The sequence below is a fragment of the Schistocerca nitens genome, chromosome 11 (genome assembly GCF_023898315.1).
Source record: "Schistocerca nitens isolate TAMUIC-IGC-003100 chromosome 11, iqSchNite1.1, whole genome shotgun sequence".
Lineage (NCBI taxonomy): Eukaryota > Metazoa > Arthropoda > Insecta > Orthoptera > Acrididae > Schistocerca > Schistocerca nitens.
The window spans coordinates 69,291,469-69,310,295 of NC_064624.1; the positions used below are offsets into that span (position 1 = coordinate 69,291,469).

An 18,827-nucleotide genomic window follows, 5' to 3' on the forward strand; every position below is an offset into this window, starting at 1 on the left:
ATTTGACATTTATTTCGGGAGATATTTGACCCAGTCAATCAATGGACCACCCTGAATATGCAGGTCTGTGTAATCAGTGTGTCATCCTGGTCTCTTGTGACAGGTGTTGGATTGATTTGGTAGGTCTCTGAAACATTTTCTGGCGCACTGCAGCCATGTTTTGTGATGTGCAGGGGAGTTTAGGCATTTTTTTTTTTTTTTTTTTTACTGGTTCAAAACAGATCCTGTTTGACATCAATTTCGGATTTAGCGTTGCATGGTACTCGCTGCTCACACTTTAACACCACTAAATTTCGCAGAAAACAACTGACCATACCGTTTCCATGACTTCGTTCTCACATAACTTTTCACAACGAACGCCTGCTGCTCCACTGTGAGTACCATCGTCCCCTTTGCTCAGCTCCACTCACAATGGCACAACCCGCACTACAATCTGAACTGATGTGGATCACGTGGTGGATCACATGGCGTGCATGTCACAGGGTGTGGCTACATGCATATATTCACGTGCAATCGTAGTCATTCACCCAGGCCACTTTCATTTGCTCCACCCTGTACTAACAGAAGTATCTAAGGTCTCTCTAGGTTTGGAGCCAGATTGGCCACGCTATCATGTCCGGAAATATCTTACTGCCTCGAGACAGCATTGCAACCAATCAAAGTGTATCACTTGTATTTCACCCACTTTTCTAATCTTCTTAGATACACTCGTGGTCAACTCCCTGAACACTTTTGTTATTGGACCAGCCAATCGTAGTAATTTATTGTTTTGTTCACAGTCCCTAAGACCATGAGCATGTCTTCCTCGTCCCTGCATTGGTGTCAGAGGCCACTAGCAGATGGGCTATGGAATTATTCAGCCACGTGTAGCTGTCATTACTACCAACACAGAAAAGACTTCTATTGGAGTGGTTCTGTCAATATAATGCATAGACTACTCGCATTACAGCAATGAATCACATTTTGTACTGGACCAGATGAGCATTGTCAGGCACTATGGTGGCGACCTTGGTCGCATTCCTTCTGTTTTCTGGAGACATGCAGCAGTGTTACTTCTGGGGTCATGGTATGTGGATTCACTGGGTATGACCTCGGCTCAAGACTCATAGTGACTGAGGACGCTGTTGGCACAATGGTATGCCACTGCCATCCCACGTCCCTGTTTGCTACCTCTCATGCAACAGTTTTGTGACATCAACAATCAACAGGAAAATGCTCACCCACACATGGGATGTATCTCCATAAATTGTCTGCGTGACGCTGAAATACCCCCATGTCCCGAAAGACATCCAGATCTAACATGTCGGGTGTCAATCCATCACAGTGCTAGTAACTGCGATATCAAGGACGAGTTGCAACGGTTATGGCCCACTTTCCCTCAGGAGAGGATAAAATGAAGATTTACTTCCCAACAGAACCAACGCATGTGTCCAGGTAAGTGTGGTTGCAATGCCAAACTATAAATGGGTTCATACCACTAAGTTCTGTGTAAATCTGACTCGATTTTTCAATGACTGATATAATGTCACATACTGCATCAACATGTGAAGTATCATTTCGTTTCGTCAGCCCTTCTGAATACTTCAGTCCTTGTTGATGCAATGTATATTTAAACATAAACTCTACATCAAGCGATGTTCATAGTCTTACGTGGAGGTTATCTTTCCAGTCTTACATGCTTCACTTTCTCCAGACTCTACTTTTCTCTTTTGCAGCTCATAAAGTCCATAAATTTATGTTCATGTATGATACTCATATAGCAATGCACCAGCAACCTACTTCCACATCCATTCCCTTCCAGATTAATTTGGGAGATATATATAACCAACAATAAAACTAGAAACTTCATCCACTACATTAATATATACAGAAACTGTGGAAAAGAATTTTAGCTTAGGAAACATTCCCCATACTACCACACTGAATGAACATAATACAAAGAAAGAATTTTATATCGATTAAAACAATAAGTTTACTGTTAACCATTGCCATCTCTGCTTTTTAGAAACTAAAATTCGATTTTTTCGCCATAACCGCTAACGCCACCCTCCTCTGATTTGTTTAAAGATATGCTTATGTAGTGACAGAACTCACGAGATGCCACAGACGGGGTTGAGTGGGGACCTGTGGTCTGCACAGCTGTGGTGAGGGTCCGGCCTCAGTCGCTGTGCTCACTGTGTGGCTGTATATTGGGGGTTGGTCCTGCTGTGTCCAGTGGCTGCCCCACAGTGCAGAGGTAGACTGTTCCGATACATGTATTAACACAGAGACCACTGGGCAGCTGTCCATCCACAGATAATGGGACCAATACAGCCAAAGGCCACAGTGGGTCCACTAACCCACTAAGATAGATGACTTACTAGTGAGACGATCAGTTTACACGCTGCTTCTCCTGAGTTCCTCATACTAGCAGTTTAATATACCAAGCTACAGTAACTCGGAAGTTAGATTGGCAAAACTTTTAAATGTACTTAATTTGCTACTATGTCCATCAGATGGTGTTCGTAGGTCATATGCTATAGAGTGGGCGGTAGGGGGAACATATGGTAAATATGATGACAGATACTTCTGAAATGACCGGGGAAGGAAATTCAGAGAAAAATGGAGCACAATATTTGTCATAATACGAAGCTACTGCAGTAAAAATTTAACTTCCATGAAAACCTGTATCACAGAATTGAAACTTCGTCCAATAGATTTATTTGATTCACACTGGCCAGTGAGCACCCACACGAAACAGGTCAAATTGAATAGTACCTGACTGGGAGGCTGAACGAGTCTATGAGTATGATCAGTAAAATAAGCAGACACATTAATTATATAATATATATTTACGCCTAAGTGCTGATCACAGGCTGTCACTCACTGAAATCAAGAATTTTGTTTCGTTACTGTGTTCAGTGTAATGGTATTTATCAGACTGTGATTAGTGTGTGTGTGTGTGTGGGTGTGTGTGTGGGTGTGTGTGTGTTATATTAGTGCTTAATAATTTAAATATAAGTCCAATGCACAGACAAAGGTACTATGCTACATATGCCAGTTGATGGAAATTTGTATGCAGTGTGATAACCTGCGAAAAAGTTGTGGCTGGTGTTTGGACAATGTGGAATTTACAAGTGGTGCTTATGAAGCAAGTGTTGTGATGGAAAAAGACAAGTATTTCAAGAGCCGTGCAAACCATGCTGCACTTAGCAGTGGTTTTTAATGGCAGTAACTGTTGGGAGATCCGTGTATCAAATGAGAACTACTGAAGATGTGGCAGTTTCTAGTTTTGCCAGTTGTAGTTTTGTTCTGTGTGTGTGTGTGTGTGTGTGTGTGTGTGTGTGTGTGTGTGTTGGTTAACGTTTGTGATTTCTCATGAAGAAACTGGGCAATGAATTTACCATTGACATAAAAAAGAGAGGCTTCATGTATATGCATGTAACGTGAATGGATACTTGTGTGAAGTGGTTTTCATGGTAAGCAATGCAATACTGTACATAGCTTGACGCAATGAAGAAGATACTGGTTGGGTTTTGTGACATGCACCCTATTTAAGTTAAGAAGTGCGTTTCCCAACTTTGTTTCTAAATAATTCAGATAGAATTACATATTTAAAGTTAATGTGTAAATAATAGGCATCTTAAAAACATAGCTGAGGCGATAAGCAGTTTCATTCAACATTAATTTTCGTTTATAATTATGGGATACACTTCTGTAACAATAAAAATAAATGAGAAATGAATCACTGAGTGTACGGATTATTATCTGAAGGATATGAATTCCAGTTTTTGAAGCAGCTCAGTAAGTAGTGCATAAATATTCAGACATATCTAACAATAAAAGTAATTTATGATAATTACTTGTCACTAGCATTGTAGTGAGTATTTATAATGTGATATGTTGATAACAAAGAATAGAAGGATCTAAAGATCTCTTTCATTTTGATGTGGTTAGGAATGGATCAATAACTGGAACAGATCAGATAAGGAAACCCCTAAGCTCTAGCACAAGAAAACACATCAGGACTAATCTTTACTAAAGCCACCGGGAAAATTAAGCAATGACTGGTCAGTAGATATTTGACAGACACTTCTCTAAGACCCAAGAACGGAGTTTTCACACAAAAAGCGCCTTCCTTGCACAAGCTAGTGCACTGAAGTATGGCAATATCACGAGAAACAACAGACTAGAAGTGGGAAGGAAATGTGAAGGAAGACAGAGCATTATGCGGAACTGCCTGAAGCGGCAGAGCTGTTGTGAAACCCTGTCGCCTTTCTTGTGAGATGGTCATGTGGTGTTCAAGAATTGTGTTTTTATATCACCTTCTTTAAGAGAGATGTTCCATATATGTTCCGATTGAGAATGACAACATTTTCCTTAGAGCATAGTAAACTTCAAAAATCTTATTTCTAATACCCCTCGAATACTTCGTTAGAGTTAATGAATTTTGTTACAGAACTTGTCAGCGAATCCCACATATATATCTAGAACGTAAAAGGGAGATACAAAACACAAAAAACTGTTGTACTGATATGGGTGTAGCGACTAATGTGACTGACTACTCCACTACCACGAATATTTCAAGATTTACAGAATGAGAAAATCACGAATGGGGAATTTAAAATACGTTGCTGCCCACCTTGAACTGTGCTGCAGCATTCTAAAGTACACTATGTGATCAAAAGTATCCAGACACCTGGCTGAAATTGAATTACAAGTTCGTGGCGCTAGAATATAATATGGGATCAGCCGACCATTAGCCTTCATGACAGCTCCTACTCACGCAGGCATACGTTGAATCAGGTGCTGGGAGGCTTCTTGGGGAATGGCAGCCCATATTTCATGGAGTGGTGCACTGAGGAGAGGTATCGTTGTCAGTCGGCAAGGCCTGGCACGAAGTTGCTGTTCCAAAACATCACAAGATGTTCTGTAGGATTCAGGTCAGCACTCTGTGCAGGCCAGTCCATTACAGGGATGTTTATGCTGTGTAACCACTCCGGCACAGGCCGTGCGTTATGATCAGGTGCTTGATCAGGTTGAAAGATACAATCTCCGTCCACGAATTGCTCTTCATCATAACCGCCTCCGAATTTGACTGTTGGCACTACACACACTGGCAAATGACGTACACCAAGTATTCGCCACACCCACTCCCTGCCATCGGATGGCAACATTTTGTACCGTGATTCGTCACTGTATCCACTACAAGTACAATGACAGTTAGGCGGGAGGTGACAAAACTAGGATTTCATGGTCTAACGGCTGCTCTTAAGCCACACATCACGAAGGTAAATGCCTGGTGTAAGAAGCGAAAGCATTGGACGATTGAGCAGTGGAAAAACATTGTGTGGAGTGACAAATCATGGTACACAATTTGTCAATCGGATGGCAGGGTGTGGGCATGGCGAATGCCCTGTGAACGCTCTCTGCCAGCGTGTGTAGTGACAACAGTAAAATTCAGAGGCGGTGGTTTTATGATATGGTCGTATTTGTCATGGAGGATGCTTGCACTCCTTGTTGTTTCGCGTGGCACTATCACAACACAGACCTACATTCACGTTTTAAGCGCCTTCTTGTTTCCAACTGTTCAAGAGCAGTTGGGGGATGGCGATTACATCTTTCAACATGATCGAGCACCTGTTCATAATGCATGGGCTGTGGCCGAGTGGTTGCATGACAGTAACCTCTTTGTGAAGGACTGGCCCACGCAGGGTCCTGACCTGTACGCTACAGAACACATCTGGGATATATTGGAACGCCAGCTTCGTGCCAGGTCTCATCGACCAACACCGATACCTCTCTTCAGTGCAGCACTCCGTGTAGAATGAGCTGCCATTCCCCAACAAACCATCCAGCACCTGATTGAACGAATGGCTGCGAGAGTGGAAGCTGAGATCAAGGCTAAGGGTGGACCAACACCACACTGAATTCCAGCATTACCGTTGGAGGGCTTCATTGAATTTGTAAGTCAAATTCATCCAGGCGTCTGGATACATTTGATCACAGAGTGTATACAAGAAAATGATTATCAGTAGTAGTGTATTTTACTGCGCATGCACATCTAATTAAACTTTGTGGTGGACGTTGTAGGCCTGGCAGTACACACACTTATCGCTGTGGAACGTGGAATTGTGACTTGTCTCACGCTTACCTGGTGTCTGTCGGTGTCTCTGCAATCAGGTGAACCAACTCCACAACAGTTTGTGGGTCGTTGACTACAGCCTCAGCCCAGCCCTGCGACGCCATCACATGGAGCAAGTGGGCCTTTATGAAGGCGACGGCGGCCTGCTTCAGCCTGTTGGCGGAATGCCTGATCGCGATAACACCTGCAGCTGCCGCAGTCTCGACAGACAGCTGGGCGACCACCTGTTGCTCACAGTGCGCTTTCAGTACCGACAGGCCGTATACGTCGGCGGCGACCAGCAGCTTTGGGGCCATGCTGGGGAGCTGGGGCACCTGCAGGGTGTACAGGTATGCCAGCACCTGGCGCAGCACAGGACCCTCTGTGTCCGAGAGTACGAGCTGGCTGCTGCTAGCCTCTAAGGTGACGCTACGGAACATGTCCGCAAACACGGGACTCCTGGCGGCCAAGACAGCCCTATGAGCCACAAGCCGCGTGTCCCCAGCCAGCAGAGTCACCACAGCGTCGTCCCCGGCGTCCAGCAGGGCTCCGAGATCCACGGCCGTGGCCTCCACAGCCTCCTGAACGAGTCCCACTGTCAGCGATTCTGGAACACAGTTTCCCAAGTGTTGGAAAAAGTGTGAGTGGCTCTCAGTGCAGAGTTAATCAATGCCAAAATTTAAAGGCATTTCTAAAGCTGCTATCAGGATAAAATTTACACCCAACATAGATTATAGTGTGTAGATGAAGGAAATAATACTTTTGAAAATCTATTACAACTCCTCTTAAAACTTCCCTATTTGCTTGTACAAAATGCCACAGAAGGAATAGAGGCCTCTTTCTACAATTACCTGCTCAAAGTATCAAAATGAATATCTAGCACAAAACTAAGAGCATACATTGTTCAACACCCAGTCCCGATTTCTGCAGTTATTTCAGAAAACAATGATATTTCATGCCTGAAATCTGTATCCCTCTGCCCTTATCTGCTATACCAGCATGTTTCTCTCCAGGAACTGATACAGGGAATCAAGTACCTGCTGTCACAGTCAGGAATGACTTTCTAGAAACGTGACATAGAGGTGGCGGGCATAGCTAAATGGCAACTTCTGACATATTCCAATATGACAACACCCAACATTTTGTAGGGTAGTGGCATAACGCCCCAATGGATAAAATTAAATTTTATGAGGAATACAAATAACTGTGCCTAATTGCGTTTCGCTCACAATACTAAATTATTTCTAAAAATCATGTTTATAATGACTATTTCGCAACAATTTGTAGCTATTACATAATTTATCATCAATAAATTTTTATTTTCAAATAATAGAAGTAATGAATGACACAATGTGGTGCATTCTACAGCTTGTCAAACGAATGTATGAACTTCATCTTCCACACATAATCCTCCTGATGCACACAATAGTTTTCACTTTGTACCATGATGGAGAAATCGAGACATATAGATCACATATGCTTCAATATCTCATAAAAATTTCTAGCAAATGACCAGAAACTTCGTCATCACTCACTTCATAATAATAAATGAAAAAATATTAAACTTCAACTCAACACTTACTATGTAATGGCTACTATTGTAGTGTAAGATGTGTACAGTACTTTACTTTTATTATTATTTCAGGCACCTAGTCAGACACAAAGCGTTGGCAAGTTAAAATCGTTCGATTTCTGACACCGCAGAGGTAAGGAGTCCAGCAATCAAGTGATTCAGAAACAGTAAGTAGAGTTCACGAATGTTCACTTGATTGATTTTAAGTAAAGGTGCAGGGTGAGGGAGACGCAAGTGTCAATAGAGATAGAAGTGGTGTAGAGGAAACAAGTTTTGTAACAAGTGCATAACTTTACTGCAGACAGTTAGTTAACTTCCATTTTTGAGTAGTCTTAGACGCAATGAGAAAGGCTACATCATTACAAATAAGAAGTACCAATTGTATAATTACATTAGTCTGAGGTTTAATAAAACATCTACAAAAGCTATCATTTATCTTTCATCACTTTCAAAATAAAAGTTTTCAAAGGAATTATTCTTCTTAGTGGAGTTTAGTTAATCGCTAAGGATGACGACTTGGTGTGTGTGTGTTTGGGTGATTGGGAGGCTGGGAGGGGAAGGGGGAAGTGGAGCTCTAGCTAGTGTCTGTTTGCACTCTGGGATAATGCTCTCAGAAAGGTTGGGAGCCATTACTGTAGGGGGATATGTCAAAGCCAGTCATAGAGAATATGCCATCTTTTCAACACACATTCTTTCCATCATTTCGTAATTGATGTCACCCTACCAAATTGTTGCAGATGGTACTGATAACTGACCTTTGTTGTTGTAAGTTCTTCATTACAAGCTGTAATTAGCGCTGAAAATAGTCACAGTTCCAGTTACTACATTAGACGATCAGGTTGATCCTTTAAATGACGTTTTAAATTACTATTATTTATTGCAGCTATTTTATATCAGCTAGCTCTGAAAATCTGAGAAACAAGGAAGCCCTGGGAAAGACAACATTCCAGGTGAATTTGTCGAATCTGGAAGAATTGCAATTAGAAATTTGTTAAATACTCCCTTGTGTAACATACAGGAACAGGGGAAATTGCCCTCAGACTCTAGAGAAACATTATACGATATTTACTCTTGTCTTAAAATACAAAAATTACCGAAGTCTTAGCTTAGTCGTGAATGCCACATCAAATAAAAGCTTCCTATGTCTTCGAACAATTGACACACGATTATCATAAAGTCAGTTTGGATTCGGAAAAAAACCGAAGAATCCAAGAAAGAGTAACATCTTTAAACTTTATTTTAAATTGTAAATAAATAGCTTTTGTAGGTATACAGGAAATGTTTCATGATGTAAAATGGCCAAATAAAGTTTGAGGTACAGAAGACAGTAGGAATATGCATAGAAAGTGATATGTTATGTGGAAGCTGTATAAAAAAGGAGAGGACTTCTATTGGAGTGCAGGTTCTACACATATTCATGAATGAATCCAGCAAGGTAGTGTACTATAAACAATTATGTTTAATCTATTCAACAAAAACGTACTTAGGAAGGGAGAGTAGTGTTACATATAGTATACAGGAGAATAGAGCAGGTATGCATGGCTCAGCTGTTTTATCTGAATGTGAATCCAATCTAGGCCCATGCTAGTGGCCTCTGGGTGCATCAGAACCAGAATGCAGTCCCAAAAGTGCTCCTCCAGGATGAATTTGGATAACGGGATTGAAATCGTCTTCAATAACCTTCACATACCGTTCGGTAGTTACCAAAGGAATACCGCACCGATTGTTCCATGAGTGGACATTGCACACCACACAGTCTCCCGTTGAGGGTGAAGTGACATCCCGATCGCCAAATGCTGACTCTCAGTCCCCCAACTGTGCCAATTTCACTTGCTAAAGCATCCATCCAAATAAAAGTGGCCGACAACAACCTGGCGTGTTCCATGGGCATTCTAATTCCCATCGTGTCCCGCGCCTGTGGCATTGGACTGGATGAAGAAGACCCATTGAGTTCCCTCCATGGTCGCCAGATCTAACAGCTACAGACTTTTACTTGTGGGGAACTGTGAAAGATAACGTCTATCGACGTAAGCCACGCACGCTGGAGGAGATTACAGCGACATGTGCAGCGATCTCCACTGTAATAGTGACTGACATAGTTTAAACGAACCGGCCGCTGTGGCCGAGCGGTTCTAGGCGCTTCAGTCCGGAACCCCGCTGCTGCTACGTTCGTAGGTTAGAATCCTGCCTCTGGCATGGATGTGTGTGATGTCCTTAGGTTAGTTAGGTTTAAGTAGTTCTAAGTTCTAGGGGACTAAGGCCACTACATGTTAAGTCCTATAGTGCTTAGAGAGTTGCGACGACCGCTCGTCGTTCTGCTATGTGTATAGCCGTCGACTGTGAACTTTTTAACACTTGAAGTAACCATATGCTAAGCTAAGGGTTATGCAACATCTGTGATCGATTATTAAATGTAAAATAAACACATAAGTAATACTTTTCGTTCCTTATGGTGTGTCTATATTTTTCTGGCGGACTGTATATGAAGAAGAAAGACGTAAATTAGTTACGGAGTTCGGCGTGTACACATTTTATTCAAAATGTAAACGTCACTACATATATTCGGATTAAGGTTATGACATCTTCGGTGTGACTGCCGTCATAGGCAATGACGTGGCGCAGACGAATAGCGAAATTCTGAGTGACCCGCTGAAGTGTCGGAACGTAGATGCTGTCGATGACCTCCTGAATGTCTGTTTTCAGCTCAGCAATAGTCTCGGGGCTATTGCTGCACACTTTGACCTTAATACAGCCCCACCGAAAGAAGTCGATGTATTCAGATCCGGAGAATATGGAGGCCAATCGAGGCCCATGCCAGTGCCTCCTGGGTACACCAGAGCCAGAATGCGGTCCCCAGAATGCTCCTCCAGAACATCAAACACTTCCCTGCTTCGAAGCGGTCGAGCGCTACGTTGCATGAATCACATCTTATCGAAATGATCGTAACTTTGGATAATCGTGATGATATCATCTTCCAAAACCTTTAAGTACCGTTCGGTAGTCACCAAAGAATATTGAACTGATTATTCCGTGACTGGAGACTGCACACCACACAGAGCTCCGTTTAGGGTGAAAGACTTCTCGATCACCGAATGCGCAGTCTCAGTCCACCAAATGCGTCAATTTCGCTTATTGACGAACACATCCAAGTGGATGTGGGCTTAACCGCGAAACGAAACCATATTCACATAAAAGTCCTGTTCGTCAATTCTGCAGACAACAGTGTAGGCGAAACACGACTGCTGTTCCATGGCCCTCGAGCTTAAAGGTTGAGAAGCTTGAATTTTGTATGGGAAAAGATGCAGGTCTTCAACAACTACATGTCTCAGTGCCTTCCAGTTGATTCCCAGCTGTTGCGCAGCTCGTCTGATAGATTTCCTGGGGCTGGTTTGAAAAACAAGACTTGTTATGTTGATGTTTTCAGTCGTTTTCATCGTTTTTGGACGACCGACATTGCGAACACAGTCAGCAAGAGAGCTACCCGTTCTCTCAAACTTTCGAATCATATTCTTTATTTTTAGCACACAGGGACCGGTTGTCTTCAGCTTGATCTCGGTCGCACCACTTCCTTTGAGCCGCATTTGGGCTGCTATTGCTAGCGTAGCAGGCCTCCACAAGTGGTATATGTTGAGGTACATTGTACCGTGACGTTTTCTTGTGCACATGGCCGACAACAACTCGGCGCACGTGCATGCACATACTAATTACCATCATCCCCCGCGGCCAAGCATGCAGTTTGACTGTCATAAAGCAAACAGTTCAGAATCTATGAGGATTTCATTCCATGTAGGTCAATAATTACACCCTTAAACTTCCTGGTAGATTAAAACTGTGTGCCGGACAGAGACTCGAAATCGGGCCTTTACCTATCGCGGGCAAGTGCTCTGTCGACTGAGCTACCCAACCTCGACTCACGTCCCGTCCTATGGGCTTCAGTTCTGCCAGTACCTCGTCTCCTACCTTCCAAGTTTCACTAGCACTCCTGCCAGGAAATTCCCTATCAGCCCACACACCACCGCAGAGTGAAAATTTCTGTCGGGAAACATGCCCCAGGCTGTGACTAAGTTACGTCTCCGCAATATCCTTTCTTCCAGGAGTGCTAGTCCTGCAAGATTCGCAGAAGTCCCGAGTTCGAGTCTCGGTCGGGCACACAGTTTTAATCTGCCAGGAAGTTTCATATCAGCGCACACTCCGCTACAGAGTGAAAATCTCATTCTGGAGCTTATGTGAAGTTTGGAAGGTAGGAGACCAGGTCCTAGCAGAAGCCCAGAAGACGGGACGTGAGACCTGCTTGGGTAGCTCAGATGGTGGAGCTCTTGCCCGCAAAAGGCAAAGGCCCCAAGTTCTTGTCTCAGTCCGGCACACAGTTTTAATCTGCCAGGAAGTTTCATATCAGCGCAGAGTGAAAAGCCGGCCGCGGTGGCCGTGCGGTTCTAGGCGCTCCAGTCCGGAGCCGCGCTGCTGCTACGGTCGCAGGTTCGAATCCTGCCTCGGGCATGAGTGTGTGTGATGTCCTTAGGTTAGTTAGGTTTAAGTAGTTCTAAGTTCTAGGGGACTGATGACCACAGCAGTTGAGTCCCATAGTGCTCAGAGCCATTTGAACCATTTGAACCAGAGTGAAAATTTCAGTCTCGAAGTGTCACCCTGTATGAATAAGTTTCCTTCCTGATTTCGATCGTAACCATGTTGTTGTTGTTGTAACGGTCTTCAGTTCAGAGACTGGTTTGATACTGCTCTATCCTGTGTAAGCTCCTACATCTCAAAGTACCGACTGCAATCTACATCCTTCTGAGTCTGTTTAATGTATTCATATCTTAGTCTCCCTCTAAGGTGCTCTCCACTACGGAATTGGTGAGTCCTTGATGCCCCTAAACATGTCCTACTAACAGATGCCTTCTTCTAGTCAGTTTGTGCCATAAATTTCTCTTCTCCCCAATTATATTCAGTACCTCCTCATTAGTTACGTGTTATACCCATATAATCTTCAGTATTCTTCTGCAGCACCACATTTTGAAAGCTTCTATTCTCTTCTTGTCTAAACTACTTATCGTCCATGTTTCACTTCCATACATGGCTACACTCCATACAAATACTTTCAGAAACGACTTCCTGACACTTAAATCTATACGTGATGTTAACAAATTTCTCATCTTTTGAAACGCTTTCCTTGTCATTTCCAGTCTACATTTTACATCCTATCTACTTCCTCAATCACCAGTTATTTTTCTCCCCAAATAGCAAAACTCATCTACTACTTTAAGTGTCTCGTTTGCTAATCTAATTCCCTCTGCCACAACTGATTTAATTCGACTACATCCCATTGTCGTAGTTTCACTTTTGTTGATGTTCATCTTTTGTCCGCCTTCTGTCTGTTCTACTCGACTGCTCTTCCAGGTCCTTTGCTGGCTCTGAGAGAATTCCAATGTCATAGGCAAACCTCATAGGTTTTATATTTTCTTCGGATTAAATTCCTACTCTGAACTTTTCTTTTGTTTTATTTACTGCTTGCTCAATATATAGATTGAATGACATTGGGGATAGGCTAAAACCCTGTCTCACTCCATTCTTAACCACTGTTCCCCTTTCATGCCCCTCGGCTGTTTCAACTGCCATCTGGTTTCTGCACACATTGTAAATAGCCTTTCACTCGGTGTATTTAACACCTACCACCATCAGAATTTGAAATAGAGTATTCCGCTCAATATTGTCACAAGCTTTCTCTAAGTCTACAAATGATAGAAACGTAGGATTGCCTTTCCTTAATAAACCAAATAACCGTAAACATACGCCAGTGTATTGCCCTTACATCTTTCACCTTAAAAAATACATTTTTTTCAGCTTTGGAAGGCAAGAGTCAATGATGAATGAAAAACAAGCGCAGTACTGTTATGTCGTCCGTCAGTCCCTCCCGATGGGGATCGCACACCACACAGCAATACTCCAGAAAACGACGGACAAGCCTGGTGTAAGCAGTCTCTTTAGTAAAACTGTTGCACCTTCTAAGTGTTCTGCCAATGAATTGCAGCCTTTGATTTGCTCTACCCAAAACGGTATCTATGTGATCCTTCCAATTTAGGTTATTTGTAATTGTAATCCCCAAGTATTTAGTTGAATTTACAGTCTTCAGATTTGAGTGACTTATCGCGTAATCGAAATTTAGTGGATTTCTTTTAGTATTCACGTGAATAACTTCACACTTTGCTTTATTTAGGGTCAATTGTCACTTTTCGCAGCAAACATATGTTATCTAAATCATTTTGCTGTTCATTTTGGTCATCTGATGACTTAACAAGACGGTAAATGAGAGCATCATTTGCAAACAATCTGAGAGAGCTACTCAGATTGTCTCCTATGTCGTTAATAATCTTCAGGAAAATCGGAGGGAAAAATTTGGAAGTTTGTGGTAAGGTCTTATGGGACCAAACTGCTGAGGTCATCCGTCCCTAAGCTTACTCGCTATTCAATCTAACATAAACTAACTTACTCTAAGGGCGACACACAGACCAATGGCCGAGGAAGACTCGAACGTCCGACGAGGGAGCCGCGCGGAGCGTGACAAGGCGGCCCAAACCGCGCGGCTACCCGGCTCGGGAACTACAGATGGCCTATAAGACTTCCCTGGGGAACGCAGGATATTGCTTCTGTTTTAATCGATGACTTTCCGTCTATTACTACAGACTGAGATCTTACTGAGAGGAAATAACGAACCCAGCAGCACAATTGAGGCTATTTTCCATATTCATGCAGTTTGGTTAGAAGACGCTTGTGAGGAACGGTGTCGAAAGTCTTCTGGAAATCTAAAGACATGGAATCAACTGGACATCCCCTGTAGATAGCACTCATTACTTCTTGAGTAGTTGTGTTTCGCAACAACGATGTTTTCTGCATCCGTGGTGACTATGTGTCAGTAAATCGTTTTCTTCGAGGAAATTGATAGTGTTCGAACACAGTATATGTTCTAAAACCCTACTACAAATCGACGTTAGTGACGTGGGCCTGTAATTTAGCGGATTACTCCTACTTCCATTTTTTGGTGTTGGTGTGACTTGAGCAATTTTCCAGTCTTTAGGTACAGAACTTTCTGTGGGCGGGTGGTTGTTTATAATTCCTAAACATGGAGCTATAGCATCAGCATAATCGGAAGGGATCCTGAGTGGGATACAATTTGGACTCGAGGCCTTACCTTTATTAAGTGATTTAACCTGCTTGCTACACCGTGGATGTCTACTTCTATGTTTCTCATCTTGGCAGTTGTCCTTAATTGGAATTCAGGAATATTTACTTTGTCTTCTTCGGTGAATTAGTTTCTGAAAACGTGTTTAATAATTCTGCTGTGGTGGCATTGTCATCAATGAGGTCACCGTTATCGAGGTATTGATTGCGTCTTGGCACAGTTGTGCCTTACGTATGACCTGTCGCTGTCCATTTTCAGTGTCAACTGTCCTCAGTGCCAGTGATAAGCCGCAGAGTCGCACTGCTGCAGGAGGAACACCTGTTTCTGGAGGTGGGCCGTGCGCCAAGTCTTAAGACAATGGAAAGGGGTTGCTTGGACGAAAAATGCACTCTCGTCTACCTCCCGCTAAAGCGTTACTAAAGGTGGCGTTTGGACATTTAAGTTGCTGATTCAGAACAGCTGACACCATGAACTTGCCTTTCACATATAGGCAGTATTGAAACTGGTATAGCTACAGTCGCAGGTTCGAATCCTGCATCGGGCATGGATGTGTGTGATGTCTTTAGGTTAGTTACGTTTAAGTAGTTCTAAGTTCTAGGGGACTGATCACCACAGATGTTTTTCCAGTGCTCAGAGCTATTTGAACCTTTTTGAAACAGGTATACAGAATCACTGCATACACATATACATATCTTTCGTGCATTGCCTGTTGGCTTTCCCTTTGACACATTTGTAACCACACAGAAAACGTTTATGTTTGGTGTTCTGTCAAACATTTCGGTAGTTATGTCACTTTGTACGTACATCCACACACGACTTTCAGTGCTTATTCATTAAATGTTGTTGTCGTATATCTCCCTGTGGCCGCCACGCCTACAGGAGAGCTGGCAGGCTGATCCCTGCAGAGGACAGAGAGCTGTACCTCACTGTGGTCGTCGAATTGCACGCCAAGACAACTTGGTGGCCAAGGAATCAGGGTTTAAAAGATGTTTTGCTCTAAATGCAAGTTCCTCGATGCTAAAAAACTCGGTGATGTTTTCACAATTCTCTTACTTTCGTTTCTGCCCCTGTGTGGTCAACAGAGAACAGGCCATTGCTTCAGTATCTTTCTTTCGTCAGTGAACATTATACTGTTGTGTGTATTTTGTTAATTCACTAGGATTTATCTATAATGTCTGGTCTCACTTCAGAATAACGAAAGACGTCTATCCTGTATGCATTTTACATCTGTTTGTTACCAGATTTTTCTGACACAGAAATTAAAGGTTTCTGAGACACAAATTAAAGATTAATAAGAATAACTTAAATTGTATAGGCACTTCAGTATTTAGCAACCATATATACTTTTTTCAGTTTTTATATATCTTGTGTACTTCACCGTCGTAATTGTACGTAAAAATTGAGTACGCCTGTCACTAGACTTTCATTTTGCTTCTACGCATCCACCCTTCAATACCTTATCTGCTGCCCATAGAAAGGTACATTTTCAATTGCTTGCTTTTTCCGTATGTACTTGCTAATAATAACCCATATAAAACGTACGACCACTAACAGCCATAATTATTAGTCTGCAAATAGCGCAAGTACTGATATAATATTGTTTAGTACTCTGTCCTAACTCACCAATAGAAATATTGGCACTTATACCCATTACACCATGTATGTCTACATGTAGGACGGTGTCCGATCTGTACGTATAACTAACTACACACACTAAGCATTTGAATGTTATACGCTGAAAGGTCTCTGTTGGATTCCTTTCATGTTAATTTCTTAAACCTGTTCTCATTTACAGCATTCCACTTCTAAATTTACTGTGGTGTTTCTGTCTCTATCTGGGAGCAGACTGAGCAGTGGAACATGTTACTTTTACACATAATCAAGAACGATCTGTCACACTACTACACTTTAAAACACAGTTTATATGTAATTCATGTCACACAGTCTCATACGGAACCTACATCCGCTTTCTTTTATATACTGTATATGATAAGATACTGTCATCCCCTTCTCTTCTGTGTGAAAGGATGGATGAGCAAATGTATTTCTAGTTGCATGCTTGATGGTAACGGAGAAGCCTGTCTGCTAGAGAACAGTAGGACCAATGTCGGAACAAGTAGCTACGCTTTCTAAAAGCAAAGAGGTTTCTATTCTTAGTATGGTCCTGTCCGTCCCTTGTCATGTTGGTATAGGAAGCTGCCTCTCTGGTCACTTCCGTTTTGTATCTGGAAGCACCCTTGGTAGGGGCCCAGGGCAGTTTGTCCGCGGAGAGCGTCTGAAGTGGTGAGATCTCCGGCTAAGCGCGTCTCTGGTAAGTCCGTAGGACAATGGATGTCTTAAGTTCAGCCTAACTGAAAATTTAATCACCTTTATTTCAGGTTTAGAGATGGACTCGACTAATGTCTGAAGTAGTGCCGGAGGGAACTGACAGCATGAATCCTGCAGGGCTGTCCTGCTGTCCATAAATCCGTAGGAGTACGAAGGGGTGGAGATTTCTTCTGAGCAACACATTGCAAGGAATCTCACTTATGCTCAATAATGTTCATGTCTGGGGAGTATGGTGACCAGTGGAAGTGTCTAAACTCAGAAGAGTGTTCCTGGAGCCACTCTGTAACAGTTCTGGACGTGTGGGGTGTCGTATTGTCGTTCTGGAATTGCCCAAATCCGTCGGAATGTACAATGGACACGAATGGATGCAGCTGATGAGACAGGAAGCTTATGTACGTGTCACCTGTCAGAGTCGTGTCCAGACGTATTAGGGATCCCATTTCACTCCTACAGCACACGCCCCACACCATTACAGAGCATCGAACAAGTTGAACAATCTCCTGCTGACATGCAGGGTCCATGGATTCCTGAGGTTCTCTCCATACTTCCATCCACTCGATACAATTTGAAAATAGACTCCCCCAACCAGGCAATACGTTTAGAGTCATCAACAGTCGTTGATGGATCCAGGCGAGGCGTGAAGACTTGTGTCATTCTGTCATCAAGGGTACGCGAGTGGGCCTTCGGCTCCGAAGTCCATTATCTATGATGTTTCCTTGAATGGTTGGCAGCCTGACTCTTGTTGATGGCCCAGCATTAAAATCTACAGCAATTTGCGGAAGGATGGCACTTCTGTTACGTTGAGCGAAATGATTGTATGGGAAATTCCCCACTTCATCGCTACCTCGGAGATGCTGTGTCGCATCGCTCCTGCGCCGACTATAACACCACGTTCAAACCCACTTACATCTTGATAATCTACCATTAAAAGCAGCATAACCGATCTAACAACTACCCCAGACACTTGTTATCTTATACAAGCGTTACCGACCTCAGCCCCATGTTCTGCCTGTTTACATATCTCCGCATTTGAATACACAGGCCTATACCAGTTTCTTTGGCACTCCAGTGTAGATGACTCATCATAAATCTCACTGTATACACAGACATGCACGTTCTTTGCGCATTGCCTGTTAACTTTTCCTTCCATACGTTTGTAACAAGACGGAAAACTTTACTGTGGTTATGTAGTTTCTACATATATCCAGACGTAACTTACTAGTCTTAATCATTAAATGCTCTTGTCATATGTCTTCCCCTTGAACGCACATGTACTTCTTTAAAAGCACTGCTCACAGTTAATTCTCTTCCTTTCATAATTATTGTTGGATATACGCAGACCAGTGCACTACTTTTATTTCAGCCACGTTAAGTACTTAAGGTTCGATTTCCGAGTTGTGTCGAGTACTGCTTATTCAATCAAAGGAAGTGTTTGTATGTAAGATCTGTGTAGTGAAATATTTTTGGATATACAGTATTTTCTGTTTCTCCACCTGGCGCAGAGACGAATGAATCAGAAGGTTTTCCAACGTGTCATCAGGCCACATGCAGCATGTGAGAAGCATGTATTTGCCTAATTTGGTAATCACACTTGCAGCGAAAGTTCCTGTGCTTTTCTGCTGGTTTCTGAAAATGTGAGTCGCAACCGG

At 42.8% G+C, this 18,827-nt stretch overlaps 1 protein-coding gene across 2 annotated transcripts in view; it reads right to left on the minus strand.

The window, feature by feature from the left end:
* LOC126212842 (ankyrin-3-like) overlaps nucleotides 1–18,827 on the minus strand; it is a 94,139-nt gene that overhangs the window by 25,053 nt on the left and 50,259 nt on the right. For both annotated transcript variants that reach the window (XM_049940260.1, XM_049940261.1), the window contains exon 3: nucleotides 6,134–6,710. In XM_049940260.1, the coding sequence (XP_049796217.1) occupies nucleotides 6,134–6,710 (577 nt within the window). The remainder of the gene's footprint in view (nucleotides 1–6,133; nucleotides 6,711–18,827) is intronic.